Here is a 25,439-nt window from a genome sequence, read left to right as displayed (position 1 = left end):
ATTTTCTTGTTCCTATTGCCTCTATCCTCACTGACTGCTTCCATTAATTGTTTAGTTTGAAGGTTTTGCTGCAGGTTTATGTCCCTGCCCCTTCTTCTCTAGCACTAGAACACCAGTGAAATGAAACTGAAAATCAAGCAATCTCCATTGACAGATTATAAAACCCCTGCATGCGTAGCAAGATTTTCTGCGTCTGTTTTTGGTTTGCTCATGCTGTTTCTGAATTAACATCTTGCCAGAGGTGGTTCTTCATGGGAGCAGGGAATATGTAATTTCTAACCATTATGTATGTTTTCTGTTTCAGACTTTTTAGGCCGAACAGAAATCCGAGTAGCAGACATTAAGAAGGACCAGGGCTCAAAGGGACCAGTGACAAAGTGTCTTCTCTTGCATGAAGTTCCAACAGGAGAGATAGTTGTCCGACTGGATCTGCAGCTGTTTGATGAACCTTAAAAAAGGAAGACGCTTCTTCTAACCTGAAAACACTGCAATAGGCGCCTACAAAATCTGTCTAGGAATCTTCAGACCTTTTATATGAAACAAAATACTTATCAATGCCACACAACTCTTTGTAGCTGGATAATCCTTGCAGAAAATTGAATTCCAAGTTTGTGAGGAAAATGTAACTTTGGGGGGGGTTGATTTGTTTTTTGTTTGTTTTATTTTCTGTGGAACTTCTGCTGTAGCTTTCAGGATTTCTAGAAAAACAGAGCTGTAGCCTGTGCTAAAACACTGCACATTTTTCTGGGTACTGCAGCAAGTGGTGACAAACAAGAGAGGGTGGCACTGACATGTCTTTGCAGACTTTCTGTAAATTACCCCTAGAAATGTTGTGCCTATTGCCCCACAGAGTGGTGTATAAACATAATGTGAATATATTTATATAGAAAATACCTATGACATGAATGAATTCTTGCCATGTAAGATATTTGGGTTTCTTTTAAGAAATTTATGCTGATCTTTGAATCTGTTTTTGAAAAATAAAAGGGGTGGGGGTGGGGGAGAAGAAGAAAAGACTATTCCAAGCTGAAGTTTAAATGACAGTTGCCCATAATCTGGAGGGCTCTCAATGAGTGGAAGGTTGGTTTTTCCAAGTATTTATTAGGAAGCAGCAAATATTAGGTGGATTCCCGGTCTAGGGACCAGTAATTCAAAGCGTACCCCCTGTTTAGGAAGAATATAAATGGGACCTGATCCCTGCTGCTTCCCACTGGCATTGGGGTGTCTTTCACCCAAATGGAGTACTGTGTATCCACACATCAATGCTTTTTGTGGTTACATTTCAATTGGGTTGTAAATAATTGTAGACCAAGGTTTGGCGGAGTCGTTCTGTGTGTTCTACTGTACCATTTAAACATGATTAAACTGCTGCTCAATTGCGCAAAGGCAGTGACCAGAAAACAGCTGCTCTAGCTCAGGAAAGCTGAGGCTAGCAGCAGTCAGAAAGGACTTAATTTATTGAATAGTACTGTGCCTAAATAAATTTGACACCATGGTTTTGAAATCAGGGTGGTAGCATACTGTAGCTCAACGAAGTGTTAACTGCAAAAGTGGTTCACTAAAAAAATTTCAGTTTCAACATTGGGTGTCACAAGTTTTTGCAAAGGGATTTATTGCTATGTTGCAGATGTAAGGATTCACTCTCACAGTGACCCACACAGGACAACCTTGATTCAGCAAAGTTATTCAAACAAGAGAAGGATGTTCTTGAGAACTTTGCTGAACTAGGGACAATGTTAGTGGTGGAATTTTGCGAGTGGGTTCATTTCAGCACCAGGCACATTCATTCTTTGTGTTTCCAGTTCTTCAGTTTGTTACCCAAGGATCATGCAGAAATGGGTATTTTTGTAAGGAATTTAAGAATGGGAGGTGTTGACTGTTCTGTTAGCATGTCAATGTTCTTGTGAAACGTGTTGGCTTTACTGTTCTTTGCATGTTGTTTTTGGTATCAGTTTCCATGTTTCCTGTGGAGATGGTGTTCTCTAGCACAGCAAAATTTTATGATTTCCTTTAGGAAATTAGGATAGCTTTATACTTGATAGGTAGCTAAGGTCTGGTGATAAGTGTAAACTGTGCTTGAAAGTGTCTGTGTACTATTATTTCCAAGGAGACCACTGTATTATTTTCAGCAATTATTTTTTAAAAATCCTGTATGTTGGAGGGACGAAAAAGTTTACATTTCATACTTTTAAGAATCGCTTTATTATTTATTTATTGAAGATAGTGTAGAATTTTGTATCAGAAATGACATACTTATGTATTTTTTGGAACAGAGAAACACACTTTAGTTAGAAACTTTCAAATGACCAAGTTTTAGAGGAAGTTTAACTTAACAGGCATGCAATTGTTTACCACTGACTGGTTGAAAACACAATTAAAAAAAAAATTTAAGTTTCTATTTTTCAATGTTGGTACAAAAATGTTTCAATTAAAAGTATGTAAATAGAACTAAACCCATGATTTCCTTTTTCCATATCAAAACATTTTATGAAATATAATGTATATGAAAATAACACATTGTTGTGGTAGAGGAAAAAAGGTACAAATCCTTTAGTGGCAGAAAAATATTAAATGTCATCGTTCTAAACTTCTTTGGCTGGGCTAATTTTACTCAGAATTGTAATGAAGATGAGTGTTACTGTATTTTTATAGATACAAAAATAATCATAATGTGGAAAGAATCCTATCATTCAGACTGTGAAAAAAGCCGGGACCATACTCCCTGAGGTGAACATGAATTATCTGTCTTTGGAGAAGCTGGGGGACTCACAGAGGAAGAAAGGGATTGCCTATATAACCCTGATAGTATATTCTAGGGGTGGGGAATTTGTGGCCTTCCAGATGTTGTTGGATTAGAACTCCCAACAGCCCCAGCCAGCATGGCTAATGGTCAGATAAGATAGGACTTGTAGTCCAACACCACCCAGAGGACCGTAGATTCTTCACCCCTGAGATAATTGCTTTGCCAAGCTCCTTTCTAAACCGCTCTTGCCATTTTTTAACTGCAAAAGAAAATATTAATTCCAGGTTTAAAAGGAAAACAGAAGCCTTAGGGAATTAAGCACTTAAGAGTATTAGACGTATGGAAAAACTTTCTGACAGTAAGAGCTGTTAAACCGTGGAAGAGTCTCCCTCAGGAGGTGGTGGACTCTCCTTCCTTGGAGGTTTTTAAGCAGAGGTTGGATGTCCATCTGTCATGGTTGCTTCAGCTGAGATTCCTGCATTGCAGGGGGTTGGACTAGATGACCCTTCCAGCTCTAAGATTCTGCAACCTTGGAAAGACAAATCGTAGGTCCAGTCTTGACCCCCGTCTTTGTAATATTCTGCAGAACTCTTAACTTCAGCCTATTAACAGTAATTCCAGTCACTCTACACAGATCTCAGCACCCTTTAAAAATTACGTTCCACAAACATGGGTCCTTATCAGTCTGCATAAATAAGGTTCCATTATAAAATCACAGAACTGTAGAGCTGGAAGGGACCCAAGGGTCATCTAGTCCAACCCCCTGCAATGAAGGAATCTCAGCTAAAGCATCCATGGCAGATGACCATCCAACCTCTGCTTAAAAACCTCCAAGGAAGGAGAGTCCACCACCTCCTGAGGGAGACTCTTCCACTGCTGAACAGAAAGGTCTTCCTCAGGTTTAGTTGAAAGTTCTTTTCTTGCAACTTGAAACCATTGGTGTGGGGCCTACCCTCTGGAGTAGGTTAAAAGAAGCTTCCTGTATCTTTCATGTGACAGTCCTATCTCCCCTCAGTCATATCTCCCCTCAGTCGCCTCTTTTCCAGGCTAAACAAACCCAGTTCCCTCAAGGCTTAGTTTCCATACCCTTGATCATTTTGGTTGCCCTCCTCTGCACACATTCCAGCTTATCAATATCCTTCTTAAATTGTGGCACCCAGGACTTGACACAGGACTCCAGGTGTAGTCTGACCGAGGCAGAATAGAATGGTACTATTACTTCCCTTCATCTGGACACTAGCCTTCCAATAGGAGGTTATGCCATGTCAATATCGTTAAGCTGTGTAATCTGCATGCAAATTATTACCCCGGGCACTGCATTTATATTTGAACAGATGAATGGCCAGCAACAGAGTCCATTTAGTGCTTTAACATTAATGAGTAAAAATAAGCCAAGGTCACGTAAGCCATTCCTTTGGAAAGATTCCACACGTAACGTTCGTAATCAAATATTTATTTAATCATTCAAAAGTGCCATTTTAAAAGCATGCTGGACCATAAGAGCATCAGTCAGTTTCGGGGGGGGGGGGGCTGATCACTCACAAACATTTGTCAAAACCAAGAAAGAAATTTCAATATGATTGCAACTGCCAATTTTGCAGTCACTAGCACTTAACAGCAAACCTATGATAAAGGAATAATTCTTGCAAAAAGGTACTGAGATGGTGACTTAAAGGCAAAGGAACACTAAATATTGATCCATTTCAAACTACCAAATCCAAACACTGAAGCACCAACAACAACTGCTTAAGGAGAACCATTTTTATTGTTTTCATCATACAGCTGACTAGGTTTTTTACAGGATGAGGAAGCATCTCAAGATGTTTAGACAGTCTCTCTCATGATCTTGCTTAGTTTCTGAATCTTGGTCTTTGTCGACATGTCAACGAATTTCTCTCCAATGCTGACAACCATTCCACCCAAGATTGTTGGGTCAGTCTAGGGGGGAAACCAAGATTCCTAATTAGAATTCCCTAGTAAGAATAATGGGCTACATGATAACATAAAAGACTACAATGCTTGGGTTTAGATCTTGACAAATCAATTGTGTTAGACATATGTTCAAGTTCCTTTGCAAAGAAGTATTTTTGTAGGCTGCTCGGGCCAAAACTCATTATGTTTGGCTAAGGAACGGTTCTTATCCTGCACAAGACAGGATAATATAATGGGTTTTTTTACTGATACCTCTGTTGTCAATGTTTAAGTTTTCAGAGATCAGAAGAAATATTACGATTACGATTAGCGCTACATTAGATTCCACCCTATGGCTCTTATGCCTCTTTGTCCCTATGGGTTTTTTGGGGGATGGGGGGGTAGATTTGCTTGTTGCTTCCAATTGAATTGGCTATTCTAAGTCTAAAGCAATTGAACAGCCAACAGACCATAGGAAGACATTTCTTTGGGCGCCTGTTTGAAACCAGTGGCTACAGCAAGCCAGCAGCCTTGATTCAGGGCCAAGTCCCCATGGTTTATGAGAGCAATGGGGAAGCTCCAGCTATCAGGCCAAATTTGGTCCATGAAGCTCTTTCCCCAAGTCATGCCCATCTGCTTCACACTTGATATAATAAGTGATGGCTGATGTGGGACAGATAAAGAGATGTGGTTGGATCTGCTGTTCAGCAAAGCTCCCTGTAGGGAACTCGGCCATACAGGTATTCCCTGCAGAAGACACGGTTGAATAATGGTCAGGAGACTGAAAGGTTAGTTGGCCTGCCTGCCAATGTTGACATAAGAGGGTGGGAACAGAGTGATTTGACCTGCCAAGTCATAATGATACCTCATCCCTGGCTTATGATAAGCTTGGACAGCTAGGCTGCCCAATACGCATTATCCACATCTGGAAGAGGGTGTATTTTCCTTTAAGGGAAGCTTTCTATGGCCGATGGAGAAGTTCTTATAGATTGTTGAGATGGCCCTTCTTAGTCACTTTTAATTTATTAGAGAGTGTTCTGTTTTGCATAGCTGTAACCATACCTTTATCTCCAGTTTCAGTATTTCTCCTTTAGCTAAAAAGCCATTCAAAGCTGCCTTCAACTCCGTAAGATTAGCTTCATCCAAGGGCTTAACATATTGAGACAAAAACAGAGAGCTTCAGAAAGTCAACAAGCAACGATGTAACAGAAAGATAAGCGATCAGCCCCCATGACTGACATACAATACAATAAGGTTGTGGCATTTTTCTGCTTGGAAACAGAAAGTGGCAGCATCTTTGCTTGGCTTAGTAAATAGCAATTTGATATTTTACACGAGTTAACTGAAATTCACTTTTTAGGAGTCAAAATGTCTGCAATATGTGTTTTAATCTGTGACATCTTCTGAGTAAAAAAGGTTTTAAGATGTACCATGCACTCACAATGATGTTTTCAGTATAGGGTCTGGACTAACATTAAAGTTAGGCTGCAGTATGGTTTATTTATTTATTTATTAAAAAAAAAACTTGGCTAAGAGTTTTTCACAAATCCCAATGCTAAAAGCAAGGCGAAAAATAAGATGACTTCTTCCCTTGTCTCATGTTGCCCTCTCCACTGCAGAGAACAAGAGTGGAAAACTAGGAAAGCTCTAAGGAATGGAGTGGCAGAATTGTTTAGAGGATCTAGAATGCTAGAAAATGTTGAAAAAATGCTGAAAACAGGAGTACTAATTAATGACGAATCCAAGTGTTATATAGCATTGTCCTCAGTTATTACCAAAAAAGCAAGATGTTGGTCCTGTCTCAGAATATGAACATTTTGCCACCTAAAATTAAGAGAGCATATAAAGTGAACAGGAAAAACTGTTTGCTAGCTATTTGTAGAGATGAATTTAAGAATACTTGACTGGGCTAAATAGATTAAAGTCAGAAGAGGAACAAGTGCTTGCAACAGTTCAATGTGACATGAATACTGAAGTTCCAATAACCCTTTTGCAGACATATGTTAAGTGCTAGTAAACAAAGTACCATTCATTTTGCAAATATAACCCTTCCCCAACTTCTTTACACTATAGGTCAGACTGCGGTCCTGTAGATGATGCTAAGACTACAAGCTCCATCTTCCTGGTCAATGAGAAGGATGAAAGTAGTACTCCAAAACATCTGGCGAACATCAGGCTCGGGAAGGTGGCTTTAGACTAAGAAACCCTGAAGACCGCAAAACCTCTAAATGAAGTTTTGCATGCCATTTGCTTACCTGAGCAGTGGTTACGGAGCATAAAACTTCTCCACGGAATGCACTCATAATCTTAGCAAATGCAGAAATTACACCTGGCGTGTTTTTCAAGCGACCATTTTCAGCAAGCAAATCTTGGGAAAAGATTGAGCAGGTGTTACATTATGTACATTCAAACTGTACTAAAAGTGTAATGAAACAGTGCCAAATTACAAAGAAAATCTCCTTCCAGTCTAAACTGTGTTTACAATATTACAGTCCTATTATTCGAAGCCCATTTGTGAAACTCAACCCACTTTACAGTGGTGCCCCGCAAGACGAATGCCTCGCAAGACGGAAAACCCGCTAGACAAAAGGGTTTTCCGTTTTGGAGGTGCTTCGCAAAACGAATTTCCTATGGGCTTGCTTCGCAAGACGAAAATGTCTTGCGAGTTCCTGCAGGTTTTTTTTCCTCCCCCCCCTTTTCCCCAAGCCGCTAAGCCGCTTATCAGCTGATCCGCTAAGCCGCTTAACAGCTGATCCGCTAAGCCGCTAAGCCACTTAACAGCTGATCTGCTAAGCCGCTTATCAGCTGATCCGCTAAGCCCGCTAAGCCGCTAATGGGCTTGCTTCGCAAGACGAAAAAACCGCAAGACGAAGAGACTCGCGGAACGGATTCTTTTCGTCTTGCGAGGCACCACTGTACTGTGTTCATCCACAGAGAGACTGCTACTACTTACTGATAAAGTTGACAGTGACAGGTGACATTTTCTCTTTAGCTAAAATTTCATTCACGGTCTTTTGCTTTACTGCACTCTTTACGTGAGGATTCATGACAACGACAGATAATTTAGGGTCCTTCAGAAGTGTCTGGATTTGGAACAAGAAAAGCATCTCTTGGTCAAAATCAGGTTTGCTTCTGGTCAAAGCAACATAACTATAATGCAACATAAAGGTATTTAAGTTGCCCTTTTAACTAAATATAACAAACCACGGAGAAAAGATTTTCCACTAAGAAGGAAACAGCATAAGTAAAAAAAGGACTTGCATCAGCATCTTCAGTGGAAATGGATGCTAAGTGGTGTGCAATAGGACTATATAAAATCACATTACCAGAACTCGAGTCAGCTCTTTCTCAACCTGGTCCAACTTCTTCTGCTTAGAAGCAGCAGAGTAGAGCGCAGTGGCATATCGACCTTCCAGCCCAAATACTTGAATTGGTGGCTTCAGAGGAAAAAAAATACAAGGTATAAAAATCAATGCACAAGACAAAACTGTCTATTTCAATTGATTCTCAATGATCCATTGCCTAGGAAGCATACTCATTCCTCAATGTCCCCTTTTTATGGGGAGTGGGGTTCTCCCTTAAATTAATTTCAATTTTTTGTGAGTATTTCTGTAAACTTCTGAGTTCTCCCAGGGATGGCAATACTTTCCTTTTGTACATCAGTGGTGCTGTGTTAGCTACATAAAGATTGGCACCCCCCCTGCCAGCACTGCTAATAGAGGGAGTGATAGGTGTAATACCAGAATTTTTTTTTTTAGAAAAACCCACACAATTCCCATAGTCCCTTGCTGTGTTTTAAGAAAACAAAAATGCATACTTAGGAACTCTTAATATTAAGGCATAACTAATTTGTGTTAAGTATTTGCCAATTTGTACTCTTGCTTAAGAACGTAAGAGAAATCCAGCAAATGAAACCAAGATTCATCCAAACCCCCAGCCTTCCCAGGAATCCCAGAAACTGACAGGTGCTAGCTGATCCACTGGAAATTGGTCAGTAAGACAATGCAGAGGCATAATATGGTTCATTAAACACACTACACAGCAGCTGCAGCCACAGACCCTAAGAGCTGATTTTCAATTGTGACTGGCCACATTATAAAGCTTGCATCTATCATATTGAGGTTAGATTCTACATGACTGCTAGCTATAAATATGGACATTGACACTAGTTTAAGTGGCACACAAGGCCCTGCATTCTGCAATCTAGATATATTTATCTAGAACCCTGATCTTTAATTGGAAGTAAATCACCCTAACGGCAATTGAGCCTCTTTCCTGGTAAACATTTTCAGGTTCTTATCAGGTTGCTCCTGTACACTTGCCACCTACAACAATATCCACCTGCAACTTGGTGCAATTAATCTGCACAGTTTTGTAAAATAAATAAATAAACTTACCTGTACCAGTTTTGATGCTGGCCTGATTAGGGAGGTGCTGAAGTGGCGCACCTACAGTAAGAAAAAGTTGTCATTTACATTATATTATTTTAAAAACTAGTGAAATCCAACATTAGCCATAAATGGATTTTTTTAATTTAAATCGGATTTTTAAAAGAAAATGCTTTTGGAGGAAAAATCTTTCTAAATATAGTTTTCTATTTAAGTTACATTATAGTCCAAAGGCTATTCATCAGGAAATAAGGATTTGTTTTAAGTTTTTCATGTGTGGTGAAACTCCTAAGGTTTTTTTTTTTTAAAACTATTTAACCACATGAGTTAACAAACATGGATACATATACTATAATGTTATTGTTTTAGTTAAATAAATTGTTTAAATTGTTATTAAGGAAATTATTATTTTTATCCTTCCAATAAAGAACTGTACAGCAGAAAAGTTGTCCAAATATAAACAGTTAACTTATTAAACCTCACAATAATTTCATAATTATCTGTTTAGGTATTTCTAATAGTACAGTATAACCAAATCAGCAATTTTTGATGTAAATGTAAAAACTCTTGAAAATTTATTATTCCAAAATGAAACCTTCATCTGGTTGTAAATATTAAGATTATACCAGCAAGAATGTCTTTCTGTAAAAAAATGGTTTAAATCAAGGCTTACTGACTAGTGATTTAAATTGATTTGATTTAAATCAAATCCACTGCTCCTTCCCAAGCGTTTCTTGTGTTGCTTTCATCTTTTGGTAGGCAAGAAACCACACAGGTCTCCCATTAGAACCCTACGCTTATCTACCATGAACTACAGAGGAGAGGTCAGGGCTGGGGCAAGATCCAAGGAGGCAAACCAAACAGGACCAATGGGCCACAGGTCAGTATGGCAGCACATCTCTTTTATGGAGACGGTCTCAGCATCTCCAGTTGGGCTGGGAGAAACCCCTACCCAAAACCCTGGTCAAAGCCAGTCCTGAAAGAAGTCTTGAAAGTCCTACATTGGCTCCCAGTATGTTTCCGAGCACAATTCAAAGTGTTGGCCTTTAAAGCCCTAAACGGCCTCGGTCCAGTATACCTGAAGGAGCGTCTCCACTTCCATCGTTCTGCCCAGACACTGAGGTCCAGCTCTGAGGGCCTTCTGGCGGTTCCCTCCCTGCAAGAAGGTTACAGGGAACCAGGCAGAGGGCCTTCTCGGTAGTGGCTCTTGCCCTGTGGAACAGCCTCCCACCAGATGTCAAGGAAATAAACAACTATCTGACATTTATAAGACATCTGAAGGCAGCCCTGTTTAGGGAAGTTTTTTTAATGATTTATGTTTTAATGTATTTTTAATCTCCTGTTGGAAGCCCCCCAGAGTGGCTGGGAAAACCCAGCCAAATGAGCGGGGTGTAAGTAATAAATTAGTAGTAGTAGTACTCTAGATCAGGCACCCCCAAACTCGGCCCTCCTGATGTTTTGGGACTACAATTCCCATCATCCCTGACCACTGGTCCTGTTAACTAGGGATAATGGGAGTTGTAGTCCCAAAACATCTGGAGGGCCAAGTTTGGGGATGCATGCTCTAGATAGGCCAATGGTTTGACTCAAGAGTCAGGCCCCTTCCTAGGTTTCAGTGGCAGGAGGACGTAGCAGAGGAGCCTGCCTCGCTGAGCTTCCTTCCTTATCTCTGGCATCAAGGGAAGCCCAGGCTGCAGACAGGCACTCACACAGCAGCCCCGGAGACCCTCCAAGTCCTCTTGGGGCCACTTGGGTTTAAGACTTTCCCCTCTCCTCCTCTTCCTCCTTCTCCCAAAGCCTCCAGGCTTCAGTCTCGGAAGCCAAGTGAGGCATCCTCAGGTAAGAGACCTGCCCCCAGCAGAACCCCCTCTTCCTTCCCAAGGCTTCGTTGCTCACCTTCTGAGCCAACCCTGCTGCAGCAGCCATCTTCTCCTCCTGTAGGTCAAGCCGGGCCCTTTCCCGTCCTCGAGACGAGAAGAGCGCAGGCGCAAGGTCTCGGCTCCGGGCACGCAGGCGCAAGGCTTTCTGGGAATCGTAGTTTCTGTAGAACTAGTCGCCCGAGTGGGCGAGGCGGAAAGGGGCATGGCGGAAGACCATAAGTTTGCGTGGAGGGCGGCACGTGCGAGTTTGGGATCGGAGAAGGAACGTTATTCTTTTTCTTCTTGGAATCGCAAGGTTCCGGGGAATGCAGCTTCGTGTTCCGAGTACTGTATCCTGCTTTGCAAAGCGCCGAGAGAAGAAAGTGTGCTTAAAGGAAGCAAGGCAAAAGTTTTGTGTTTTTTTTTAATGCATAAGCGTAATTTACGCGGTAGGGAAGTTTTTAATGACTGATGTTTTAATGTATTTTTATTCTTTTGTTGGAAGCCGCCCAGAGCGGCTGGGGAAACCCAACCAGATGGGCGGGGTATAAATAATAAATATTATTATTATTATCATCATCATCATCTACCCTGAATTTATTACGTGCCTTTTTCGAAGCGGTGTTTAATGCTTATTACACATGAGGCATACACGTTGCGGTCGTACTTAATATTAGCACGCTCGTTTCTCAAACGTGCTGTAAGTTTTCATTTTGTTTATCAGGTGACTGGTAAGATCCTCTCTGTGTTGCCAACCTGGTTTCTTTTAACCATTATTTTTCTCACTGGTGTGACTCCTGTTTTCAGCAAATAGCTTTTTGCTTGCCAAAACTGCCAGTCCCCTTTTTTCATCTAAGTTATGGCACCTGCTTTCCAGTCCTAAAGCTTAAATCATCCTGGACCTGAGTGAAAGCATGTTGTAGAGTGTTTGTCAGAGTAACATCTTGTCTACACATGCATCAGAATCAAGTGGCAATGCGGTGGCAAAATATTGAGGGGGCAGAGTGGATGGCATAATGGACTCAAAGCCAAGATGGTCTGTAAATGATGCTAATTTCACAAAATACTTAAATTTGGTTTAATCCTTTTAAAAGTGCCTTTCCCTGTCCTGGATCAATAGCTATACAGTGGTACCTCGGGTTAAGTACTTAATTCATTCCGGAGGTCAATACTTAACCTGAAACTGTTCTTAACCTGAAGCACCACTTTAGCTAATGGGGCCTCCCGCTGCCGCCGCGCCGCCGGAGCACGATTTCTGTTCTCATCCTGAAGCAAAGTTCTTAACCTGAAGCACTATTTCTGGGTTAACGGAGTCTGTAACCTGAAGCGTATGTTACCCGAGGTACCACTGTAGTTCAAACCACTTTTTTTAGTACTGTTTTCTGTAAACTTCATGATCTCTCTCTCTCACACACACAACCAATTTGCTGTGTTAAGAATGTCGTATTGTGGTGTCAGTAATTCCTAAATTGGAATTCCTAAACCTATACAATTCCTTCTCTGTAGTGAATAATATTATGATTATACAAGCAGTTACCTACTGAAAGCTATAGTGAGTGGAGGGGTTGTATTACGGGTTGGGAAATGATCCTCTCTTCCTTTATGTGACCATCCCTTGCTCCACTCCCTCATGTATTCACAGAGTTTCTTAACCCAACACCTGCTGCCCCCATAGCTACCAGCCCATTTAACCTGATAAAGCAGAGCATCCCTGCGAGGCTCAAGCCTTCCAAACAGAATTTCAGCTAGGTCTTTGGGGAATGGCTAACCTGGCTGCCTATTTCACACACATCCCACCTCCCCATCCAAATACATCCAATCTGGTCTTTGTTAGAAAATACTTTGTTTTTATTGTTTGAATGATCAGTTATGCTTTCATTACTAGATTTTAATGTAGCTTTGTTGTTTCATTGTAAGGCATCATGGAGTCTTGTTAATTAAATGACCAGGTGAAAAATAAGTGACTAGCAGCTTCAGCATTTAACAAGCACTGACATTCTGTTGGAAAGGCTTTGCTTGAGAAGGAAAGCCAGGTGCTTTAGGTATAACTGAATAGTATGTGACGGATTTTGTGGGTGGAGGGTTCAAGAGTCAATGACAATGTGAGTAATTATCCTTCCATCCCATCCTAATGTAACCAGCATCCCTCTTCACCCCCAGCTAGCAATATATACTTACACATGTATATGGAACACAATGTTTATCAGACATGCATTTGTTATGAAACAACTTAGGAGTGGCAGAGGTGGGCTGTTTTGCCTTCATTCTGGTCTGAGGCCTGCATTTCTTCAACTTGCATGGTGTAAATTGTGCAGGAGATACTTTGAACACTAGATGTTGCTCTTGTTACAGATTGAGAGGCCTGATAACTAGCAGAGCCATATTTGGAGATGACATTACTGTAATACCTTAGCCTTGATGTAAATGCAGGGGGAGTGGCAAATAATTTAGGGCCTCTCCGCTATAGGTAGCAGCTATCATGTTGGATATTAGTCATTCTATCAATCACTTCCCCTCTCATCTATGTAACAGCTTTAAGTAGAGAGGCAAGAAGAAATCGAAGTTAGTGTGTGACCCATGAGAGAAATTGAAGCTTCTTTATACTAATGGGAAGGGCTATGGCTCAGTGGTAGAGCACATGTTTTGCACATGTTTTGCATTTAGAAGTTGCCAGGTTCAATCCCTGGTATCTCCAGGTAGAGCTGAGGATGTGAGATGGAATGTTGGTCTCACATGGTAGAAAGCAGCTTTTCTATGTTCCTATGAACCTTCTCACATGCTGAAACAATGCATGGGGGTTGCGGGGCCACAGAGGGTAGCCCTGACCCCTGCTGGCCATGTGTTCAGAGACTATGAGGAGGAGCTTTAAACGTGTACCGAATCAATGTACACATGTAGAGCTTCCTCCACAAAAGGAATCCCCTTGCATGAAGAGTTCTGTGCACATATATTCCTATATGCATAGCCCCTTGTGTGCCAGCAGGGAGGTGGGCCTGGTGCACATGTTGGTGGCCTGGAGGGTATGGTTGCCAGGCACCCCTGTAGTCCCCCTTGACATGTGTGGGGTGTAAGTCTGAGACTCCTACTGCATCAGACCATGGGTCCACCTACCTCAGTACTGTCTCCAAGGTCTTGGTCAGGCCCCTTTCCCAACTGTACTAAGATTGAACCTGCAACTTTCTGCTAAAAGCATATCCTCTGTAGCCAGTACCTGAATAAGGAAGTAATGCATGGTTGTGAGGCCTACTTGTTTTCCTTCTTCCTTTAGCATGCTTGCCCTCAGCTTCATGTTTCTCTTTCCCATCTTCCAAATGGTTTTAGACAGCAGGAAGGGACAGATTGTTGGCCAAGAATGAAGATTGCAGTGCTATTTTTCTAGAAAAAGAGGTGCCAGAACTCACGACGAACACCTCCCTTGTCCTCTTACAATGGCAATGGCACCCACCTGAGAGGTACCGGAACTGAGTTCCGGCAGGTTCTGACTGAAAAAAAAAAGCCCTGCTTTGATCGTATGTGCTAACTTTTGTCAGGCACATGCTACCACACAGGGAGCCGTAGAAAGGTAAAGGTAAAGGACCCCTGACAGTTAAGTCCAGTCGCGAGGAGCTAATCCTGATCCCTGTAGGCAGATTAGAATTAGCAGTGGTGTGGTCCAACAACATCTAAAAGGCCAAAGGGTCCCCCCCCCCCCGCTTGTTCTAGTGCCATAAAGGCCCAGCTTACTGTTGTTCATTTTAGCTCATGTAACAAGGCCTGATCAGAAGATTTTTACTGGGATGAGGATTTATACAGGATTAGTTGTATCTCTGGGGTGTTTTGGTCCTAGACTGTGAAGGGTGTTAGGGACAGATTAGACATGCCAGTAGCAGTTATGTTTGTTGTTCACGTATCTTTCTTACTCATGTGTAAAGCTGGAGGAAGGGGTAACCCTTTAACATCAAAGAAGTGTGAATGTGTAGCTAGGGTTCGGGCCTTATATGTTGCTTATATTTCACATATGTGTTGGAAACAGGACTTTCTCATCGTTGCCAGAGGAAAAAAATGCATACTAAAACAAGTCCTGACTCCCTGTCCAGACAAATACCGGTACTTTATTTCCTTAAGGCAGATGTGCATTGGGGCACTTAAAAATAATGTTTGTTGAATGTAGTGTAAATTGCATTTAATGGTTTTGCCGGCAATGTCCAAGCAGCTTGTATGAAGCTGAAAGCTAGGACAGCACAATATTCATCATTTTTCTGGTGAATTTGAACAGCCTACTCACACGCAGAGGGAAACTTGGCTCATATTAAATCTAGTAAGTTGAAAATTCTGTTCCCCCTCATTTGACCTGAATGCTCTCAGACTTCTAAGGCGTAAATATTTTTAACAAATCCCATGGTCATTTGGCTTCAGAAATAAAGCCTTTTTGTTTAAGATGAGCATCAACATTTTGGATATTTGTGGCTGATCTAGTAACATTTAGTAGAGCAGCCACCAAGTAAGTCTGGCAGCTTGAACATTTTGGGCAAGGGAGCAAGTAGCCTCTGTTGTGATTATAATCAAATGGGATTTGAAGCATGGCCCTTGATGTACTTAGTGTTCTTATTGGGTGCAGGCATTAAAACATTCTTGTACAACCTTTTCTAATGTGTACCCAGGAAATAGCCAGTGCCAAGCTTCTCCAGCAACAGGATGGGGTGTAACATAGCACCTGTCAATTATTTAATTAGATAAGTTGTTTTGGGTGGTGTTAAGTGTTTGGACTGAAATGTTGATGTTTAGGAAGGGGCCTGTTTACGGCTCCTCTGTATAGCACAGAATATTTGCTAGCTTTGGGAAACATTTAGAAATGTTGACTAACTAGGGAAATCTTCAAAACTTGGCATATCAGAATGCTACTGTTGAGCTTTGGCTGCCATAATTGTGGAATAACATAATAATAACTAATAATAAACTTTAAAAACACAGCAATATTAAACATTAAAATGTTGTCTATCCCCTTGCTGTTGCACAAGAAGAAGCAGTGAAACACAGACCTATTTTACATTGTGTTTCTTGATCAGTGGACAACATCCCTTTCCCATAACTCAAACAAATGTTTCATTAAATGCAAATACAGAGTTATGAAAATTAAAGTACTGAAACGCTATGCAGTGCTTTTGCATTTCTGTCCTTTGCAGTACAGTCTTAGTGAACAGTCCAGTTAAATCCAGTACACATGTATCAGACATGTACCAGCACTTGGTCTAGGCCATAATCTTGAAGAGCATTCCAGTGCACATATATTTTTTTCCTGAAAGGGAAACTCTCAGAGACTTCCCCTGCAGAACCTCCCAGCTACAATTTAACTTTCCTTGGGCTCCATAAGTAGTTGGGGAGGATGGTGTGAGATTTTTAAGGGGAACCTCAGAATGAAAAGATAGTGCATGCTATTTAACCCTTTAAAACATTGCCACTCTAAATCCCTAGATGTCTTTTTCAGAACAGGGAAGTTTAAAGAGTTGTTGGTGATGACTATGGTGGCAACTTCTGAGAATTTTTTTCTCAGAAAAATGTGGGTGGATATGCAGAACTACGTTTGAGATCCTAGCTGAGATATGGGTTCAAGAATCTTTCCGCCTGTAGAAATGCAGTGATGATAACCATATAAATAATATTTGCGAAGTGTTTTAGATCAATTATGTGTGGTGTTTTTATTTTGTTCTGTTTGCAACTGCTTTTGCCTTAGCAGTTTCAGTTTCTTTTTATTAAAAGGGGGTAGAGAACTGCTAGCCCTTGAGTCACATCTGGCCCACAGTACATTCCTCTCTGACCTATGACTTCGCCCTCACTTTTTTCACGGGAACTAAGCAACCAACCAACCAAAGAAGAGATGAAACAATCTGTCTCTCTTCCTGCAGGTTGCTGAGCAGGGAGGCAAAGGAGCCTCTTTCAGCTTGACCAGCTCTTAAACTAAACAAGCTGCAGGAAGAGGAACAGAGCAGTCTGTCCCTTCTCTGGCAGCCCCTTATGTTCCTGTACTAGGTGGGAAGGAATAAAAGTCTTTCCCCCCCACTGGCTCTCTTATCCTCCCGTGGATGTAATTCGTAGACAGAATGTGGATGAGTGAGACCTACCTGGCTTAATGTGGAAGAAGCTGTTGTGGAAGTGGAGGGTGGGGGATGATTGACAAAATCAATCTTCCTGGCAAACTGGGAATATCCCCTCACTCACCCAAGTTTAGGATATTCTATCATTCTTCAGCAGAGTTTTTTTCTTTGAGAAAAAGAAGTGGCTCAAGTAAATGTAAACTAAGCTTTAATAATAAAGAAAACTGTAACAAAATAACATAATGAGAGAACAGTAAATACAACAACATGAGGCAAGAAACAAGAAGAGGCACTTGGTCCCCCTTAACTGACATTCTTTACTGAACACACACTGAAGGGATGGCCTGATTCCGGAGCAAAACACATAAGCCCCGCCCACCAGATACCATGCACTCTACTATTCAAATTAGGCCCCAGTGTTTTTCTTACAGAAGTACAGCCTAAATAGCTAATTGCTTGCAGTCTTCTAACCACAGAGGCATGATGGATGGGTATAATTACACAGGACCTCTGATAATGGGCAAACAAATATAGTGGTACCTTGGGTTACAGACGCTTCAGGTTAAAGGCGCTTCAGGTTACAGACTCTGCTAACCCAGAAATAGTACCTCAGGTTAAGAATTTTGCTTCAGGATGAGAACAGAAATTGCGTGGCGGCAGGAGGCCCAATTAGCTAAAGTGGTACCTCAGGTTAAGAGCAGTTTCAGGTTAAGAACAGACCTCCAGAACGAATTAAGTTCTTAACCCGAGGTACCACTGTATCGCTTTGAGGAAACAATTTGGGGAAAACTATTTATTTTGCAATGTTCTTGCATATACAACCCTCACTCTTCAGTAAGATTCGTGGGGTAGCTAAATGTTACTGTGTTTAGCCATCGGAAGAGCCTTACATTGAAGCATTAGGATTTGCTTTCAAGGCTTGATTCTACTTCTGTTTAAACAATGTGGGCGTCAGTCACAAAATGGCTGCCAGTAAAGGTGTGGCATAATAAAAATGGCTGCTGTGGGGTTGCTTAGGAGAGGCCGAATCAGTGTAAGAAGGAACTGAGCAGAAAGAACAAGCAATCTCATGTATTGTGGATTTTTGAGGGAATATTTACTGAGACCTTTCGTAGGCATAATAGGAAGTATGGGCCAGGCACACTGTCACTCGTGAGGGCAAATAGTGTTGGCCTTTTAATCTGTAAAAATCCACTTTAATTGTGCAAGTCCCAGCCCTTTCTCAGCTCATTTGGCTCTTCTGAATGCCTTTCCCCTCCCCAGTCTTCTGGAAATATTTGTGGTAAGTACCTGTTTACTCACCTACACACTAGCCTAGAAGAAAAACCTCCAAATGTCATAGCGAACTTCAAGAGAGCAGAAAAACAAGCAAACTTAGCATGCAGAATTGAGGACTGCTTTGGCAGCGTCTATCTTTAGCTGCAATAGTGAGTCACATCATTGTGATCTGACTATGGCTAGGCTGAGGTAATACGCAGGCCAGGGGACTGAGACAAAGCATGATGGGATTAAGCTGTAAAATTCCACTACTCTCCAAATCAGGTTTATGGGGACTTAAGAGACTATGGTTATTTGTTTTCAGTCAAATAATAATTACAGAATGTTGTATAATATGATGTAGCTCCACACATCTTCAAGGAGTTATAAAATAGAATAATATATGGAACCCACCCAAAATTCCCTTGAGCAAAGTGTGTGCATTTCTATGTATCTCGATCTGCAAAGTGTCACGTCCAACCGACCCCACCAGCCACTGCAAGCTAATGCTGGATTTTCTTGGATGGTGCCGTGTTGCTTAGCAACATTGCTAGGCAGCAGGGCTATACATGATGCACAGAACTGGCTACTGTGTTGTGCAGGGCAGATTTCAATTACTGTTTCTTAAGCTGTAAAATATAAATTCTCAGTTTGCAAATAGAAACTATGCTCAGAGATTAGGGGTCTACTTCTGCTGCCCCCACCTTCTCTGGCGGCTCGCAAGCTCCTGTTGACTTTAGTGGAGACTACAGGCAGCCCCAGGGGGAATTTGGCCTCAGACATGGAAAACATGGGATAGAATTCATGAGATACAAATACATTCTCATGCCTGAGGTAAAAGAGGCTGACGTATGCAAACACTTCTCAAGGTGACATCGCACAAATTATGTGGCATTTATGTACAAGCACTCAAAGGGGAGGGAGGAATATCCCCTATTTTTCCTAGTTGCATGAACATGTGATTGGGAAGGGTGGTATTCAGAGGGAGAAAACACAGATAGATCTTTGGTGGAACTGTTAACAGATATATTCCTATGCGTAGGTAACAGCCTGCATTAGATTTCCAGTGACCAACTAGTACAGTTTCCCCAAACTCTACACTCCTGTTTCTGAAAGGTGTACCTAGATCAGGGGTCGCCAACCTTTTCGAGCTAGTAAACACATTTGGTTGGTTGATTAAATTTCTGTGCCACTTTTCATTCCAATGAATCCCCAAAGCGGGTTACCAACAATAAATAACATAATAAAACATCATGAAGAACTGCTGTGGGTGCCAGTCACAAAATGGCAGTTCTATGTGTGTATAAAATGGCTATCACAGTGGTACCTCGGGTTAAGAATTCGTTCTGGAGGTCCGTTCTTAATGTGAAACTGTTCTTAACCTGAGGTACCACTTTAGCTAATGGGGCCTCTCACTGCTGCCGCACCGCCACCACGCAATTTCTGTTCTCAACCTGAAGCAAAGTTCTTAACCCGAGGTACTATTTCTGGGTTAGCGGAGTCTGTAACCTGAAGTGTCTGTAACCTGAGGTACCACTGTATAGCCAAAAGAGCTGTGCTCTCCCATCAGTGAGGAGAAAGACAGCTACATTAGCCACCACTGCACTCGCTCACAGAAAGAAGCTCTTTGTACATTTCCTCTGTTTAGAATGGCCGTTTACCCGATCCAAGGGTGGACGGTGGTTATGACCTGGCACGGTGGCTCTGCATCCTCCTGGAGACACATCATTTTTTCCTGTGTCCATTGGTGCTTCCCCCAGCCATTGCAGAGCATCCTGGGTTTCTGCCAAACCCAATTTTTAAATCTGTCCAATCTGCAGCAGGCTCAGGGTGCGGGCCGTGCAGCAGGAGTCTTCACTCTGGTCCACTCTCAACCCATTTAAGTTGGCTGGCGCTACACACTGCAGTGCATTCGGCCTGGAGCCAAATTTCCTCTGTTCAGAACTCACGGAAGGGTGGGCATCCAATCCTGACAAACAATGAAATGTGAACATGTTTAAGGGTGTGTGTTCAGTGTAGAAGAGGTCTTCACGTGGGTACCAGGAGATACTGGTGAGCACAGTGACATCAACAGGTTGGTAACCTCTGGTGTAGACTTTCTCCATATTTTTAAATCCCAAATAAGCAAGGTTGCAGAATGATGGGGAATGTCTAGGTGCATAGAGGTTTCTTTGTGCATAGAATTTCACTTGCAGACATTGATGCTTAACATATGGATGTTGGAGGCAGATCTAACAGTGCCACACAACCTTGGTGGGGAGACTAGAGGCTCACTCCTCCAGCCCAAGTTCTGTGTATGATTCATCCTCACGTATAAAAGGAGCTACACAGACAGCATTTTTCAGTGGAAGCATTTGCACCTTCTGCAGAGAGCCATTAGCTGTTGAGGGATCAAGTAATGAGAGTCCAAGTGCTATATCTGCATCTGTGAAACTGCTCTCACAGATCATGCCAAAACAAAATGATCAGAAGTGAGTGAATAGCAGAAGCAATGCTGCAAAGGGTTGGAGGGGAGTCATTGTGGATGAGAAAGCAAACTCAAGCTTCCAGGGAAATTTTGTAGCAAAAAGGTGTTAGAGCCAGGCTGCGGCTGTTAGCAGCCATAACTGTGTCCAGTTGTGGATTTATTTTCTTCAGGTCAAGGCACCTGTGGTCAATCTGCTGGAGCCAGAAGTGCGGCAGGCAGAAGGTACTGCTTTATGAATCAGGCAAGGGCTTCTAATATTTATACCAGTGACGGGGAAACTTTGGCTGTCCAGATATTACTGATCTGCAGCTCCCACCACTAGATTCAGATGCGGTCACCAACCACCCCATCATTCCTGATGGGAGTTGTAATCCAGCCCATTGGCTGTGCTAGCTGGGGCTAATGATGTTTGGAGTCCAACAACGTCTAGAGGGGCACATCTTTCCTACATCCCTGATTTATACCATGCTTGGCTGATCAGATTATTCATACTTCTAATTACAAGCTTCTGATTAAATAATAAAGTACATAATTTCCAATGACTGCAAAATATGTTTGTTTTGTATATTTATGAACGATTGAGGAGCATTGTCCACAGTACAGTGGTACCACTAGTTACGAACTTAATTCGTCCCAGAGGTCCGTTCTTAACAGGAAACTGTTCTTAACTAGAGGCGTGCTTTCGCTAATGGGGCCTCCTGCTGCCGCTGCGCCGCCAGCACATGATTTCCATTCTCATCCTGGGGCAAAGTTCTCAACTCAAGGTAACTCTTCCAGGTTAACCGAGTTTGTAACCTGAGCCATTTGTAACTCCAGGTACCACTGTATTATGTTTTGACTTAATACTTTTTTATCATACTTTCGCAATTGGACCAGTCCTGTTCCTGGCATTCTGGAAATAATGCAGACTGGCAATACTCTCCCATGTTCCTTCCCTCCATATCTATTGGATCACACTCTGATTGACTGTATTCCTGGAGCAGCTAGTCAGAAGAAGAAAATATGGGCAGTTCAACTATTCACATGACTTAAGCCTTAGGGTGCACCAAATTGCATTCGTATCTACTTGTGTGTCATGTTAGGCCTTACAGTGCATGATTACAGGAAACCCCTGATTTGCACAGGGCTTGTGTTCCAGGTCATTGTGCGCTTGCATGAAGTTGTGTGCAATTGAAACACCCTGCTCTGCCCCACCTCACCCTGCCCTTTTAGTGACATCTGTTATGATACTTCCGGGCAGTGCTTTCTTTTCTGAGGGTACGCAGGGTACGCATACCCCTGAACATTTTTTGACTCTAAGTTTGGCCTTGTTGAGGGGCAGTATTTCAATATGAGTAGGAAAATGAGATTACGCCTAAACATTATTATTTTTTAAAAAAGCACTGCTTCCAGGTTACTTCCGGGTGCTATACGTGTTTTTGCAATTGTGCACGTATTGGTCGTACCTAAAACGGGAATTGTCTGTACACCCACATAGATACAATATCACAGCTGTGATTCTGTTTTTCCAAAATCTCAAAAATCTACACTTCTGACATGAGCTGCCATACATTTGGATGTTCCCAGACATTTAAGCGATTTCCGCCCACACACTGTTTCTGGCGGCCAAATTCCAAATCCTGGATGTATGGTAGCCCTACTTACTGAGCCCTTTGCACTGTTGCAGTGTTGGAGATCTGTAATAAAGTCACTGCTGACATGAGCACTTGGGTATAATCCTATCGTGCTAAAATAAAGAAATGCAAGGTGTGAACCAATGCTACCGATCCTCTAGAAGGTTATTAAAACGGGTAATCATATAATATAATGATGGGAAAATCTATTAGCTCATCAGCCCCCTGCCAGCACAATACTGTTCCCTACAGGATATTCGCAAGCACTTTTTCCAGTTCAGTTCTAAATTAATCTCAATAGCTTTGGCAATTACCATTCAAATCTCTTGCAGTGCATATTCTCCATGAACCCTGTTCAAGTTAGCAATTAGCAATAAAATATTAAACTTGCCCTGCTATGACAAATATGCAAAGTTAGGAAAATCTATGTACCACATGAACAATGGGACTTAATTCCAGGCATACCGTTTAGGATTATGGTTCAAAACTACCATCTATTGGATTTAAAAATCAGTTTTGTCGTTTGGGCTGGTTCTGGTTCTGGTGCTATTTCTCGATAGTCATATAGAAGTGATTGCCAGGAATGCTTTTAATCAACTTAGATTGGTTTGCAACTATGGTTTTTTCTAGAGAGGACAGACCTCATTTGTGTCTTAGTAATATTTAGGCTATGGGACGCGGGTGGCGCTGTGGGTTAAACTACAGAGCTTACTGATCAGAAGGTCGGCGGTTCGAATCCCCACGACGGGGTGAGCTCCCCTTGCTCAGTCCCAGCTCCTGCCCACCTAGCAGTTCAAAAGCATGCCAAAATGCAAGTAGATACATAGGGGGAAGGTAAATGGCGTATCCATGTGCTGCTCTGGTTCGCCAGAAGCTGCTTAGTCATGTTGGCCACATGACCCGGAAGCTGTACGCTGGCTCCCTCGGCCAGTAAAGTGAGATGAGCACCGCAACCCCAGAGTCATCCACGACTGGACCTAACGGTCAGGGTTCCCTTTACCTTTACTATCTAGGCTACTACAATGCAATGTGAGGCTGCTGTTTAAAACTTTTCAGAAACTTAACTGGTTCAAAATGCAACAATGCAAACTGCCAGCATTTTACAATAGGGTTCTCACACAAAGCCATAATAGGAAATTCTCACAATTCTTTGCACTATCATTTAGACATTTCTGGTAGCCCCTTATTCCAGAACACCCCCTCCCACACACCTGCCAACATTCCTGCCAAGGGCAAGCCTGCTTTCCTTCACATCCTTTCCAACCGTTTGGGGATATATTTTTCAGCATGTGTATGTCCGCTTGACAGAGTACAGTATGCAACGTTTTCACAGCATTCTCCCAAATGCACAGCAACAGAGATTTCATTACCCACAAGTTTAGAAAGGTTGAATTTCTAGTGCAACCTTCCCCACACTGGCTGCGACCAATGGGAGTTGTAGTCCAAGGGAAAAAAAAACTGGGGGAGGCTGGGATGAGGATTGCAAGCTGAGTGTCTTGGCAATGTCAAGGTGGGTGTTGGGAGCAGGTCAGCAATAACTCACAAGGTGTCTGTAAAGTTAACTCTTTATTCAGAGAAACAAAACCTGGGCAACATTTCCCAGTAGGTCTTGCTCAAATGAGGCAGTTTCGAGGACTGAAGTCCCCGCCTTTCCACAGATCTTAAGGCTCCTCCTTCCCGGTTCCTTCCCAAACAATCTGAGACTCTGACTCCTTGTCTGTCTCTGTTCCACCCTCTTCATACCTCTGCAGGTTCTGGGAGACCAGGGGAAAGGGGAGCTAGTCGCAGCAGGAGAGGGAGACCCCCTGGCCTCTTCAACAGCCTGCTATATCTCTGCCTCTTAGCTCCCCTCTTCTCCAGCCTCCGATTCTGGACTGCTCACTGCCATAGCCTCTTCCTGCTCACTAAGCCCTGTGACTTCTTCAGCTTCCAACTCCTCCTCCTCCCTGTTTGCTCCCTCTGACCACACATCCTCATCCCCCTGGCTTTGAGCCTTCTTCCCCTGGGGGTTCCCCAGTTGGTGCCTCCCATCAACTCCTCTGCATCCAACCAGTTCATGACAGGCAAGCACTAGAGGTTTATTCTGAGAGAGGACTAATTGAAAGGAATCACCTGCAAGTTCCCTTTCAAAACCTGTGTGCCAGGATCTCCTTGGTTTGGAAGCAGAGGACTGACCTGCTGGGAGCCTGAAAGGCCCTGCCCTGCCTCTCTCCACCTGGCTTGGGGCAGGGCCTGACAGGCTTCATAAAGGCCTGCTGCTGCTGCTTGACAGAGAGGGCTCCTTTTTAAAATAGTTTTTATTATTTATCTATGTCATTTTAAACTGTAATTGATATTAATGTTGTATTTTTAGTTTTAGATTTTATGATTTATGTGGAAATTGTTTTTCATTTGGTTGTGTACCTTTTGATGTGTTTTATTTATTGTTTGTGACTTTTATTATGTTGGTAATTATGTACATCTTGTCATGTTGTAAGCTGCTTTGAGCACTGTTTTAACTATGGAAAGGTGGCATACAAATAAAATGATGATGATGATGATGATGATGATGATGATGAACAGTACACAATGCTGTATAGACAAATGAACAAGACATTATGGTGGAGGAACAAGTAATAGCCCAGGATACTAAACCATAATGCCATGAGCGTGAGCTTTCTCTTCTACTCTCTAATGTTTCGAATTGCGTTTCTGCATCAGTCTAATAAATATATAATGGCAACATTTGCCACCTCCTCATACTTTTGCATAATTGATAATAAAACTGCGGGAGACCAGGAACAGTCATATTTCCCATTATCCACAAAACTAAAATGGAATCAATCCGGTAACCAATTTAACAGCACATGAGCAAGGTAACTCTCACATCAATTAATTTAAGAATGATCAAATAAATCCAGGGTGGATTCTCCATGAGTCTTCTGTCACTGCAAAAGGTGTATAAAATTGTAACCTTCTGAACGTTAGTCCCCTGTAGCAACTATTCAGAACGCAACACTTCAGAATATGCAGATTTGGGGAATGGGACATTAACTCCTAGCAAATTTATAGTTTGTGTCTGGGGTTTCAGTGCTCTGAACGTGTCTAGTCTATGGCCCTTGATTCACAGATCTCTGCCGTATCTCCGAAA

The 25,439-nt window shown here is 42.2% G+C and overlaps 2 protein-coding genes across 6 annotated transcripts in view; one reads left to right on the top strand and one right to left on the bottom strand.

The window, feature by feature from the left end:
- ITSN1 (intersectin 1) overlaps positions 1 to 2,587 on the top strand; it is an 86,892-nt gene extending 84,305 nt beyond the window's left edge. For all 5 annotated transcript variants that reach the window (XM_083608829.1, XM_083608831.1, XM_083608830.1 and 2 more), the window contains one exon: positions 305 to 2,587. In XM_083608829.1, the coding sequence (XP_083464955.1) occupies positions 305 to 453 (149 nt within the window). In that variant the 3' untranslated portion in view covers positions 454 to 2,587. The remainder of the gene's footprint in view (positions 1 to 304) is intronic.
- Positions 2,588 to 4,489: 1,902 nt separating this feature from the next.
- Positions 4,490 to 11,075, bottom strand: ATP5PO (ATP synthase peripheral stalk subunit OSCP). The gene is made up of 7 exons (XM_083608887.1): positions 10,939 to 11,075; positions 9,052 to 9,102; positions 7,981 to 8,091; positions 7,608 to 7,737; positions 6,910 to 7,022; positions 5,717 to 5,803; positions 4,490 to 4,681 (listed from the first exon to the last, which is right to left on the bottom strand). Exons 1-7 carry the CDS (start codon positions 10,966 to 10,968, stop codon positions 4,568 to 4,570), a joined length of 636 nt encoding a protein of 211 aa, XP_083465013.1. The 5' UTR covers positions 10,969 to 11,075; the 3' UTR covers positions 4,490 to 4,567.
- Between the last annotated feature and the right edge of the window lie 14,364 nt (positions 11,076 to 25,439).

The sequence above is a fragment of the Podarcis filfolensis genome, assembly GCF_964270895.1.
Source record: "Podarcis filfolensis genome assembly, chromosome: 4".
Classification (NCBI taxonomy): Eukaryota; Metazoa; Chordata; class Lepidosauria; order Squamata; family Lacertidae; genus Podarcis; species Podarcis filfolensis.
This window is presented reverse-complemented; position numbering and strand designations above follow the sequence as displayed.

Bases quoted from the DNA above. Each gene is read 5' to 3' on its own strand.
- ATP5PO (XM_083608887.1), bottom strand. From the start codon at position 10,968: ATGGCTGCTGCAGCAGGGTTGGCTCAGAAG. The intron at 7,023-7,607 runs GTAAGTAGTAGC...TCTTTTCCCAAG, and splicing joins TGTCACTGTCAACTTTATCA to ATTTGCTTGCTGAAAATGGT. The intron at 5,804-6,909 runs GTAAGCAAATGG...CAATATGTTAAG, and splicing joins GCTCCGTAACCACTGCTCAG to CCCTTGGATGAAGCTAATCT.